The 12,623-nt window shown below is 40.8% G+C and overlaps 1 protein-coding gene across 2 annotated transcripts in view; it reads right to left on the bottom strand.

The window, feature by feature from the left end:
- The window catches only part of EDIL3 (EGF like repeats and discoidin domains 3), a 411,614-nt gene extending 401,037 nt beyond the window's left edge, over window positions 1–10,577 (bottom strand). Inside the window, exon 1 of one of the 2 annotated variants that reach the window (XM_036914224.2) lies at window positions 9,992–10,577. In XM_036914224.2, the coding sequence (XP_036770119.2) occupies window positions 9,992–10,058 (67 nt within the window). In that variant the 5' untranslated portion in view covers window positions 10,059–10,577. The remainder of the gene's footprint in view (window positions 1–9,991) is intronic. The other variant, XM_057493705.1, reaches the window with a different exon arrangement.
- Between the last annotated feature and the right edge of the window lie 2,046 nt (window positions 10,578–12,623).

Genomic DNA, 12,623 nt, shown 5'->3' with positions numbered 1-12,623 from the left:
ATAGAAAACCTAAAGAATCCACCAAAAAAACTACTAGAACTAATAACTGAATTCAGCAAAGTTGCAGGATACCAAATTAATATGCAGAAATCTGTTTCTATATATTAATAATGAACAAGCAGAAAAAGGAATCAAGAAAACAATTAAATTTACAATTGATCTATTTGTAATAAATTAGGAATAAACCTAATCAAGGAGGGGAAAAGTACAAGATACTCATGAGAGAAATTAAAGAAGATGCCAATAAATGGAAACACATCCCATGCTCATGGATAGGAATAATTAATATTGTCAAAATGGCCATCCTCCCTAAAGCAGTCTATAGATTCAATACTATCCCCACAAAAATACCAACAGCATTCTTCAATGAACTAGAACAAACAGTTCTAAAATTCATATAGAACCACAAAAGACCCCAAAGAGCCAAAGCAATCCTGAGAAAGAAGAACAAAGCTTGGGGGATTATGATGCCTGATTTCAAGCTCTACTACAAAGCCACAGTAATCAAAACAATTTGGTACTGGCACAAGAACAGACCCATAGATCAATGGAAAAGAATAAAGAGCTTAGATATAAACCCACACATATATGGCCAATTAATACATGATAAAGGAGTCATGGATATAGAATGGGAAAGACAGCCTCTTCAACAAATGGTGTTGACAAAACTGGACAGCTACATGTAAGAGAATGAAACTGGATTATTGTCTAACTCCATACACAAAAGTAAACCTGAAATGGATCAAAGACCTGAATGGAAGTCATGAAGCCATAAAACTCATAGAAGAAAACATAGGCAAAGATCTCTTGAATACAAACATTAGCAACTTTCACCTGAACACATCTTCTTCAGCAAGGGAAACAAAATAAAAAATGGGACTACATCAGACTAAAAAGCTTTTGTACAGCAAAGGATACCATCAGCAGAACAAAAAGGCATCCTACAGTATGGGAGAATATATTCATAAACAACTTATCTAATAAGGGGTTAACAAACAAAATATATAAAGAACTCATATACCTCAACACCCAAAAAACAAATAACCCGATTAAAAAATGGGCAGAGTATCTGAACAGACACTTCTCCAAAGACAAAATTCAAATGGCCAACAGACACATGAAAAGATGCTCCACATTACTAATCATCAGGGAAATGCAAAATAAACCACAATGAGATATTACCTCACACCAGTTAGGATGGCCAATAACCAAAAGACAAGAAAGAACAAATGTTGGCAAGGATGTGGAGAAAGGGGAACCCTTCTACACTGCTGGTGAGAATGTAAATTAGTTAAACCATTGTGGAAAGCTTTATGGAGGTTCCTCAAAAAAAACTAAAAATAGAAATACCATTTGACCCACTCCTAGAAATTTACCCGAAGAAAACAAGATCACTGATTCAAAAAGACATATGCACCCCTATGATTATCACAGCACTATTTACAATAGCCAAGATATGGAAGCAACCTAAGCATCCATCAATAGATGAACTGACAAAGAAGTAGTACATATATACAATGGAATATTATTCAGCCATAAAAAGAAAACAAATCCTACCATTTGCAACAACATGGATGGAGCTAGAAGGTATTATGCTCAGTGAAATAAGCCAGGCAGGAAAAGACAAGTACCAAATTACTTCACTCTTTATGGAGCATAACAACAAAGCAAAACTGAAGGAACAAAACAGCAGGAGACTCTCAGATTCAGAGAAGGGACTAGCAGTTACTAAAGGGAAGAGGCTGGGGAGGGCAGGTGGGGAGGGAGGGAGAAGGGGATTAAGGGGCACTATAATTAGAAATCACCATATAGGTAGTACAGAAGGGAGAAGAGAAGTAATGACTCTATAATATTTAGCTATGCTGATTGACAGTAACTGAAATGGGCTGGGTGGGGGGTGACTTGATAATACAGTTGAATGTTGAAACCACACGGTTGTTCATGTGAAATCTTTGTAAGATTGTATGTCAATGATACTTAAAAAATATATATATTGCCCAAGAAAACTAAACATAATTTACCCCTCCCAAAATATCTCCCAGTTAAAGAGTAATTAGATGTGATGTATGTGTTTTACAAACAGGAAAATCATTTAACAAAATATCTCCATGATATACAGGATGTGGCAGTCATTGAAACACAGTATGGTTTAGTAGTTAAGACAGCTAGCTCTAGTTTTAGACTGGATTCTAACAACCCAATTAGTAGTTGTGTGATCTTGGGAAATTGTTTAACCTCTCTGTATTTGTTTTCTCATTCATATATATATATAAGCAGTACTTGCCTCATAGAAGTGTTGTGAGAATCAAAGAATGTACTTACAACAGTGGAACACACAGCATGTGTGCACTGAATAATTCTCAATTTAGTACTGTGCTTAAGAAAGATATCAGAATGGAGGCCGTCGTTATCTTGTCCAACAAGATGCTTGAACTGATGGTGGCAGTCTCCAAGTAAAGAAAAGAAAGGGGAAAAACAAACTGGTGCCTGACAAACTATTGTTTCTAGGTCAAAATTAAAAGTTAACTGGAATGTCAGAACCTTGTATCTAAGAAAGGAATCTATCACTTAGAGGTAGTTTTTCTTTTAATTGAAGATGGAGAACAAACATAAAAAGCACTTTATATCATGCCTGTGCATTAATATATTTTTAATGATGCTCTTGCAGGAGTATTGAGAAGGATTTTCAAAGTCGGCTCATTCTACAACACAGATTATAAAAAGCAGTTATATAAGAAAGTGAGAAACAGCTTTTATAGTTCCTGAAACTACTTTTGATGTATTTTTTATATAGAAGACATATTGCTGTTTAAAACATGTAGGTACTTCTTAAGGAACACTGATGTGGGGCATCCAGGGAAGACTTCCTTCCATTTCAACAGATATTGGGCATCTGTTTCAGATTTTGTTGTTGTTTAGTTGCATAGTTTGTCTGTCTAACACTGTTCTCAGCCCTGGCTCTGTAGGAAGCATAAAATATGAAACAAGAACCTGGCATATAAATATTAAGGCATTTTGAATGGTAATTTGCTTGATTTGTCTATAGACATTTCAAAAAAGTGTTTACAATAGTTAAATTATATATATATATATATATATATATATATATATATATATATATACAGGACAAAAGTGTGGAAAAATCAGAGTTCATTTAACTGTTAAACAGGGGGCGAAGGGCATTAAAGATGTGAGCACAGACAAAAGATTCGTGGCCTATAGGTGGGAGATTGCTCTATAGTACCCAGAGGAATTCACCAACTTATTTCAATTAAAAATATTCTCCAACGTTCCCACTTGATTATTCTAGTCTTTTCTGCTCCAGGGTCAGGAGCTCATTTCACCCTGGATTCTTCATATCATCTACAGTATCCATAAAATGTAGATGGTCATCCTGACCTCAATACAACAAGAAGACACTTAAGTGGATTATTTTGATTATCCCAAATAAACAGTTATCAAAGACCAAGCATAAACCTTAAAGAATGTATGGTGACCTAACTCCTTTAAAGAGATTAGTTTCAAATCAAGCACAATATTATCCAACAAGAGATTTAAACCTTGGCTTTCCCATGTATGGACTGTTGTACTATATTAAATTTTTTTTTAAGAAAATCGATCAGTCTGATAAGGACCTGCTTTGAAAATAGAAAAAGTAAAACCAGGATACAGACTTAATCTTCTTTCTCCATAGTAACAATCACATTCAGAAGTGCTTTAGAAGTTAAAAAGCCTTCACTTAAATTCTTGTGCTTAAATCCTCCATTCTACTTCATGCACTATTAAATCTCTGTTCAACAAGTCCTACACAGTTACTATCACTATAACAGTGCATATTTTAAAACGAAATAGCAGTACATTTTCTTGTAAAATATAACCAAATAATTCCAGGACATCTTATCTGCATTCTGAGATCTACTTTTTTTCTACAAATTACTATGAAGGAAAAATCAATTAAAAATATATAATAACATTTTCTCTGGCATGACAGAAAAATAATGTTATAAACAAGCACATTTTCCAGGTATCTTTCACCATGAAGCACATAGGCTCTCAAGCTTTAATATTTCTTACAAAGTCTCTTCAATAATGCACACATTTCACTGCCATGTACCCCAAATGTTGAGCACATTGCAGTGAATCTTTGTCTAAGATACAAGGCCAATGCTGGTACCAATTATTAAAATATTCTCTCACACAGTAATGCCTTTTGGCCTTTAAATTAGCCTCCCCCTCCCATAAATGTCCCCAGCTTTATACACCATAAAGAATCACTGCTTTCACATAGACTTCTCCATTCTCTTCTTTGTCTAAGAGCTGCCATGTTTTTTTGCTCTGATTAAGCCTGACCTATTACCTTATATGCCTTTCATTTTCTAGATCCAGTTTATAGTGCACCCAAGAACTTAAAAACTAAGAGAAATAGACTTTTTTATATGGCCTAAGGCTTAAATGTAGTATCTACTTCAGGTGGTCAGGAGTTTTTGATGTTTTCTCCTTGGTTCTCAGTTATAGGATGCAGGCAAAGCAAGAGACTTCTTTACAGGTTAGGTGGACATAAATTATTGGCCAGTTAAGAACTGTAGGCAAGACACTGTGATCAAATCAAGGTGTAAAATCCTGAGTTGCTCCATAATTCAGTTGCTAATTTATTCCCATTTATGATATAAATCTCAGGATTTATTAGTGGCTTCACATTATCACATCTGTTTTTTTTCCTCACAAGAAAATAAATTGCAAATTCCATGATGTTTTGGAGATTTGTAACCTTTTAATAATGATGATAGAATTTTACAGTGAATGGTGTGCCCTAGTTGCTATCCAGCATGGAAATGTTGGGAGAGAGATGGGGGAATGTGAAGGGCAGAAAGAGAGGAAGATAATTTTTATTTTAGAAAGACTGACAGGGAAAGGATGCCACTGGAGACAGACTGTTCGGCAGGATGTCAGCAACTGTGTAAAAAACTGAGAGAACTTGTGGAAATGGTGAATGGTGAATCTGTAACACAGTTTTAAGGTCTGTATCACCAGAGGCTAGAATTGATTTGCAATGAAAGATTATCAGTTAAGGATCAATTAAAAACAAAGTAATGATGTCATTCACTAACAGCTACTGATACACAGCAGGCATACATGTAAGGATTACTAACTGGCTGCAATGTGTAATGACATAACTTTATCATGTCATTTAGTCTCTCTTGACCGTATGACTAATGATATTTAGAAATACACAAGCTCTAGGAAACACACTTTACCACAGTGTGAGAAAAGGGTAAGCAGTCATCTCTTATCAGTACCAGAAATGTGTATAAATATATAGTTGAATATATACCCATGCGAATCAAAATAACAGAATTTCTACTTATAAAACATTTGGTATAGAAAGAAAGCTTAAAAGTATGCTAAACATTTCCTCAATAATTTATTGCAAGTACCTCATAGCTCTATATGCATTTCTTTGGACAGTACTCGGGCAACTCCAGGAAAATAATGGTACAACCTAGACACTACTTGTTCATGGTCTTAGAGCAACTCTGTTTCCAAGTTATAATCCTTGATACAAGCAGTAGATCCTAAAAATTCACCATCCCTCTCCTCTTCAAGGGAGCACTGCAAACTAATAGCATGAATTTCACATGAAGTAGAAAGTGACTGTATGGATTTGCAAATTAGCATTTACTAGTTCACGTCTTTCAGTTTTCCATCTTTCCTTTAAAAGATCTCTATTGATTATTCTGACACCTGCTGGCCAGGGCACAGCTGATTCCAGTCTACTTTTCCCTTCAACAGCTCCCTCAACTCAGAGGCTTTTTAGAGGTATTTTCAGTGACAATTAAGTAGTAATTCATTAGGTTTAAGTATTCATAGTACATAATTTCCAACATTATTACATAACTGGAACAAAAATTTCAGTACTTACTCCACACTTCACATGAGCAACAATTTGCTTCTTTATATGTAAATACTTGTTTGCTTTGATTAACCAAAATACATTATAATTATTACGTGGGGTATGATTAAAACAAAAAATAAAAATATGCTGGGCCACTTCCTTAAAACACAGATAAGAACTGAATGATAGGAATGACTTGGCTTTGGTATTCTACTATTTTTTTTTCATAGTAATGTCAGTTTGCAACTACTTAGGAAATAAACTAAGCTATGTAAAGAGTAAATTGATTAACTATGATAGGAGCCATACCAATAATTACATATTTGTAAAACTTGCTGTTTATTTCTCAGAACCTACTATACTGATATACTCTGGCTTGAACTTGAGTTCTGAAACCTGCACAGGTTTTGTTTTTTTGTGGCAAGGATATAATGAATCTACTACTCAAAGGTATGGCACCTGCAAGTATGTTCAATAAACAACAAATACCAGAATTACCTTCTTAGGCTTTAGGAAACTCTCAAATCAGGCAAGTTTTTTTAATTACACACAAATGATACAGTCCATCCCATGATTCAAAACCCCTTAAAAACAAATTTTCTAATTAAAATTTTATCTTCATAACAGTGAAATTAAGAGCTTGAAATACTAATTTAGACTCCAAAAAGTTTCAAACTTACATTTTGAGCAACCAAGCTATTTTATTTTAGTTATGTATACTTTATCCCTTTACTTTATTTTATTACTATAATTTTGTGAGAAGGAAAAAATTGTATTTATCTAGTGATTAAAGCAACCTTTATTAAAATATTTATTAAAGATACCATAGATCCTGAGTAATGTTATATATGTACACTGATCTTAAGATATATAAGAAAAATACAAGAGAATTTTAATTTAGAGAAGAGTTCAGAAGTGAAATACGTTTGCCTGGATTTGAAGATCTTTGTAACTTCAAAACCACAGAAGGAAGAGTAAAGCATTTCAATGTTTAACCGTTAATTTTTATCATACATGTTTCCCCCAAACCATATAAATTTAAAACAAAATACATTTTAATTCTTAGGAAACATTTCAAGAATAATCAGAAAAACTTTTATCAGGACCAGATGGCAAAAAAAAAAAATGTGTGCTGTAATATGACAATGTATGACATGACCAAGATTTTGCACTGGTATCAGACTGTCATAGCAAGATACTTTACCTTCATTTATTATTATTTTTGATTCAGCATTTCAAAATTATTTTAAAATATTTACTTAGCTCTTGTTAGCCCTTATTTTTAAGGCATAAAATTAATGGTAATTTAAATTAGGTAATGAGGGCAATAATGTGTAATAATTTTTTAGAAGAGTAAAACCTGTTATTTCAGCATAAATATTGCTATACTAAACATAGAAGCATAATATTACTATCTCTAGTGAGATTGTTCAGGTCCTAATTTATTCTCACATAGAATTAACTAAAAATCGCCATTACTTAAAAAAGGAAATGTAAATGCCAGTGATTCATAATATTTAGGACACGTCTAGACATTTTTAGACAGTGCCATTTTCTTAAAGACTTCAGGCACAAACTGCAGGCACAGGGACAGATTGCATAAGATGTCACGTGTTTGCTGCAACTGTATGCATGTTATTGGATTTTTTAGAGCGACCCATAACGATGAATAATTTAGGAGTTAATAAAATATTCAATCTGACTGATCCATTGGTTTAATTTTAAAATAAAAACTTACAATAAAAGGAATTACATGTCCTTATCAAATCCCAGGCATTAATGTACGTAAATTGCAACCCACAGAGGGAAACACCAATTTCGAGAAGGCGTACATTAGATAAATGTTGTCTGGGTAGGGGGTAATGCAGGGGAAATTCTCAGCGTTAACACTGGCTTCAGTAAGTTTGCTCGAAGTTTAATTGTTTGGAGCTGTCATGCAAGCTGCACTCCGCCTTCTGCAGGGCGGAAGGAGAATGAATTAGGTGCAAGTTTAACAAAAGAGATCATAGAAAACGGTCTGTTTCTTTGCTAAAACCCCGTTTCCCTCTCTCCATAGGCTGGCTGGAAAAAGGGGAAATCTACTGAAGAATATGAACTACACCGCTGCCTGATCATTGTTTAGGAGCCAGCATGGGGAGCCGAGGCAACTTCACCTTGGTTGCTGGTCTGGAGGAGTAGCTGTGCCCTAGGCGTGGGTATCTCTGGGAGGCGACTTCCCGGCTGCAGCCAGCCGGTCTGCAACAGCGTCCTGGGCTCCTGCAACCCGTGGGGCGAGGCTGGCTCGGCCACCCACGCTAGACGCACTATCTCCTCCTCCACCTCCGCGCGGGGACAGATGGTGGCGGCGGTGGCACTGTGTAGGTGCGTGTGAATGGGTGATTATGTGTGTTTTCGTGTTTGGGGTGGGAACGGAGGCGGGGAAGGGAGGAAGCGAGGGGAGTGCCTGCAGTTCTCCCCTTCTCCTTCCTGCTAAGGGATCAAAGTGCAGAAGGAATCCAGACGAGAAATAGAGAAAGGAAATATCGGCGGTGGGAGTAGTGTCTTTTCCATATCTCTGGAGGACTCGGTCGGGCAACTATAGAGCCATTAGCATTCTTTAACCTTCAGTGGGGTGGCTGCCTCTGCCTGATAACTGGAAGGACACTTTGTAAATGCTAGATGGCACACACCTACACACACCTACACACACGCCTGCAGGCTGGGGAAAATAGCCACATTCTGGGAGAGGGAGGTAGGACGAGGAAAGGAGCAACGGAGGATCGCTACTAGATGGTCAGCGACGGCATCTGGCCAGGAACACACCCGGCTTCCGGGGCTAACAGTGGCTCAAGAGTCCACAGTTTCCCTGTGAAACCAATAGACGGATGGGTGCATGGATGCTGTAGAATATCCATGCAGTGTCTCGTCGCAAATGGATTCGAGCCAACGCATTTTTTGATGCAACTATCCTTTTTTCAGAGGCACAGCATTTTAAACACTGTAGTGCACTCAGCTCTCCACTTGAAGCAGCCTGAGGAGGGCTTTTATTACTCACGGACTCTTTAGAAGGGACCGCCCGCATCCTTGAGCGCAGTAGGGGTGCGGGTCCCCCTCGCACGGCCTCCCCAGAGCCCCCTCCTGCTCCCCCTACCCTCCCCAGCGCCAACTTCGGCCCCGACCCACGCAGAGACGCGGTCAGGACCAGTGCTTGTATTGACAAGCTGCCGCTAGAAAAGGACCTGGAAGTCTACACAACTCAGCAGGAGACTCAGTCTAAGTCCTGTGTTGTGGGGTTTTCCCCCCTTTATTTATTTTTTAACTGGCTGGTTCATTTCACGGAAGTCTTGGAAAGCACACCCAGAGCAGCTGCTGCAACTTTCCTGTTTTGGGCGGGGGCGCGAGGGTTGTCCCGCACCACACAATTCTCTATTAAAATAGAGTTACGCTTGTACCCGGAGGGAGCGCTGAGCAAAGCTCGAGGCCCCTCGAGTTAGGAGAGGGGCGGGTTCCTGGGGTTTTTCTGTAATCGAGGCTGCGCGTCCTGGATGGGGAGGCGAGAGAAACCTGAACTGAGCTGTCAAACCCTTCTCCACCTCCCCGGCGGCCAGAACTCTCAGTCCCAGGTTCGGATTTGCAAACCGCTCATCCTGGTGGCCTACCAGAGCACCGCAACCCGGGGGCGGAGGGCCCTGCAGCTCACCAGCATCTTCCCCTTTCAACTAGGTGACGCACCGGGGACGCTCGCTTTCCCCGCTCGAGCCCGCACGAAAGCCCAGCCCGGCGCCCTTTGGGAGGGTTCGCCCTGCGATCCGATGGTCCCGGGAACCCTGAATCTCGATTCCCAAGAGCTCCCTTCCCTCCTACCTTCCCTCCGTCCCAGTCTTCCCTCGACCTCACCAATGTACCCCGCGCCCCGTTCCCCGCTCAGCAGCGCGCACTCCTCCCTGACTTTGCAAGCACTTTTTCCGGGGCACCCTGGGCGCGCCTCCTCCTCCGCGCCGCCCGCGGCGCTCGCCGCCCTAAGCGCGCCGGGGAGACCGCCTCTAGCCCCGTGCGCAGCACTTCCCGGGGGACACCCTGCCCGTCCCGCACCCAGCAGCCCGGGCTCCGCTGCCTCACCTTTGCAGAACTGGGGGATCCCGAGGCTGAGCCCGACCAGGAGCCAAGCGGCCACAGAGCGCTTCATGATCCCGTCTCCCGGACGCGACACCGTCGGTCAGAGGTCGTAGCAGAGAGCAGGGTCGCCGAGGCGGCACCGCAGGGCAGCGGCAGACCCCGCCCCGACCGGGAATTCAGAAAGACGTCTTCTTCCCGCAGCGCTACCGTAACAAATTTCTGAAGAAGGTGAGGAAGAGTGGTGACTGGAGAGAGGACTCCTTCTTCGCCTTTCGCCTGCGCCTGGGCGCGGGGAGGTGGGCGAGCTCGGGGACCGCCGGCGGGCTCAGCCTCCGCGGCGGGTGGGTCCCAGCGAGGCGCGGCGGGCGGGGCGCGGCGGAGCGGGGCGGGGCGCGGGCTCCCGCGGCGGCTCCGGGTCACCCGCGCCGGCCGACGGCAGACTGTGCGCTCGGCTCGCGCCGCGGCTGCTGCGGCGCTTCTGACTCGGAGAACAATGAAGCGTGAGCAGGCGGGGAGCGAACAGCGGCCGGGAGCGCACTGTGTACAAACAGAGGCGGCGTGCGTGCGAGCCTGAACCTCGCAGGCGCCCCCCTACACTGGCACCCGTCAGCCCTCCTCCCTCCTACTTGTTCCCTCCCCCAGTCTCCCCCTCTTGTTCCCGCTTCCCCCGCTCCCCTTCTCTCAGAAGTGGCTCCTTCTGCTGGAAGAGAAAAGGGAGACAATTGCAGACACACCCTAGCACCTGCCGCCGCCTCTGAAGTTCCTACATTGCCCGTACGGTGTCTGCACCCGCCAAAGACCGTGGGGTTAAGGAAGGCACCCGTGGTGTCTGAGATTCTCTTGGTTTCCAGCACTGATTTTATAATTAACCATGTTAAGGATTCCCCTGAAGCCCCGTCCTCGGTATAGCCAGGAAAAGAAGTTAAAAGAAATTTTGAAAAGTGGCTCTTGGGGCAGAAGCTGCGTGAGACACAGAACCCTGCAAAGTGAAATGTCCCGAATTCTCAGGAAAGGCAAGCTCGTCAGCAGCCACACTCTAATCACCTAAGACAGGGCTTGCTCTGCTGTTCTGTCTGCAGTTTAGCTAGCTCTAGGGCCGGGAAGAGAGGCCTGTGCGCTCATCTGTTCACAGAGCGAAAAGGTGAAAGCATAGGGGCAAGCGAGTAGGGGACTAACAACTAGTTAATTAGGACGTCTGTTTCAGACGAGAAATAATGGGGCGAGTTTGGGGACCGTGCAAGAAAACAGAAGGCGATTCTTGAAGTATCACCAAGGTGGTTCAAATTTCCCTGCTACGCACCCAAAACAATATAAATGGACTGGTTTTTGCAGTGAAAGTGGCTGAACTGAAATACAGCCCATGGCTTACAATAGTGCCTTCTCTGTTTTTCCGTTAGAATGATTGCTTAGTGTACAATGGATTCAATTCCCGCACTTGCAGGTACCAAAATGAAACACAACTCCTTTTTTTTTTTCCTTTTTCTTTCTTTCTTTTTTTTTTCTCTGGAGAGGGAGGTGGGGAGAGACACAGAAAAACTGCAGGAAACATTGTTGAAGGCAAGAATTTAAAAGAAGATTGTACTAAGAAAAGGGTAACAGAGAACAGTTGGTCACACAACTTCATCTCCTTTGCCTCCTTGAGTCCTTTAAACTTACATTTCTACCTTCCTCTTGGAATTTGAAGTGCAATAAAGGCTCATGGAAAAGTAATATTGATACTGCTGTTGGGGAGTTAAGTTATTGTACTACTGGCAATCAAAACACAAGAGCAACAACAAAATAATTTCAAAACAAGGTTTGTTCAGATCTCATGTGTTTTGCTAGGGTAAATCATTCTTAAAAAAATGACTTTGCTAAGGGAAAGAAAGAGGATCACTTATTTTCTGTTTATTTTCATGCTCTAAGTCACAGATGTTAGAGTAGGACACCATTGTCCAGAGCTGGAGCACAGAAGTTTTAAACAATCAAATGCCAACTTTCTGGCACACCATTATTACTTAATTTGAAAGTATACTTTCAGTCATGCTGTGTCATGTTCAACATAAAGTACCTCTTTAACTCTTTGAAATGAAATTTTTAATGTTAGTTTTAAGGTATTATTTCTAAAGGATAGTACTAAATCTCAAAAATGTAAAACCAGGAACTATAGTGTCTCTGTGATGAGATACTTAAAACAAGGAATGTGCCTGGAGTTTTATTTTCCTATTTTATTCCCTGTTTATTTCCACTTTGCTGGTAATATATGACCTTAATAAGCATGTTAGTTAAAAACATTTTCACAGCAGTGTATGTTACTAAAATTTTATCTTTCTTTTAAATTCATTCTTAAAAACTCCAGGAGAGCATAAAACTACATTCATTAAAATGCAAACTCCATGACCAGATACCTAGAGTTGTGACAGTAAATGCCATTCTGTATTACTTGGTAGAGGTCTTATAAAATATGTTTCCCGTTTTATACCCTTACTTCCTTGAGTAGTCCCATTTCCAATCTAAATTTGATACATAGTCTTAGATCCATACCTTCCTGTGCATAGTGAACCTTTCTTTTTTTCCCACTTGTTGAAAATGATCATGTACCAATAAACGTTTCATTTTGAAGATTTCAGACACTTTACCTCATTTACAAGACTCA

The sequence above is a fragment of the Manis pentadactyla genome, chromosome 2 (genome assembly GCF_030020395.1).
Source record: "Manis pentadactyla isolate mManPen7 chromosome 2, mManPen7.hap1, whole genome shotgun sequence".
Taxonomy (NCBI): Eukaryota; Metazoa; Chordata; class Mammalia; order Pholidota; family Manidae; genus Manis; species Manis pentadactyla.
This window is presented reverse-complemented; position numbering and strand designations above follow the sequence as displayed.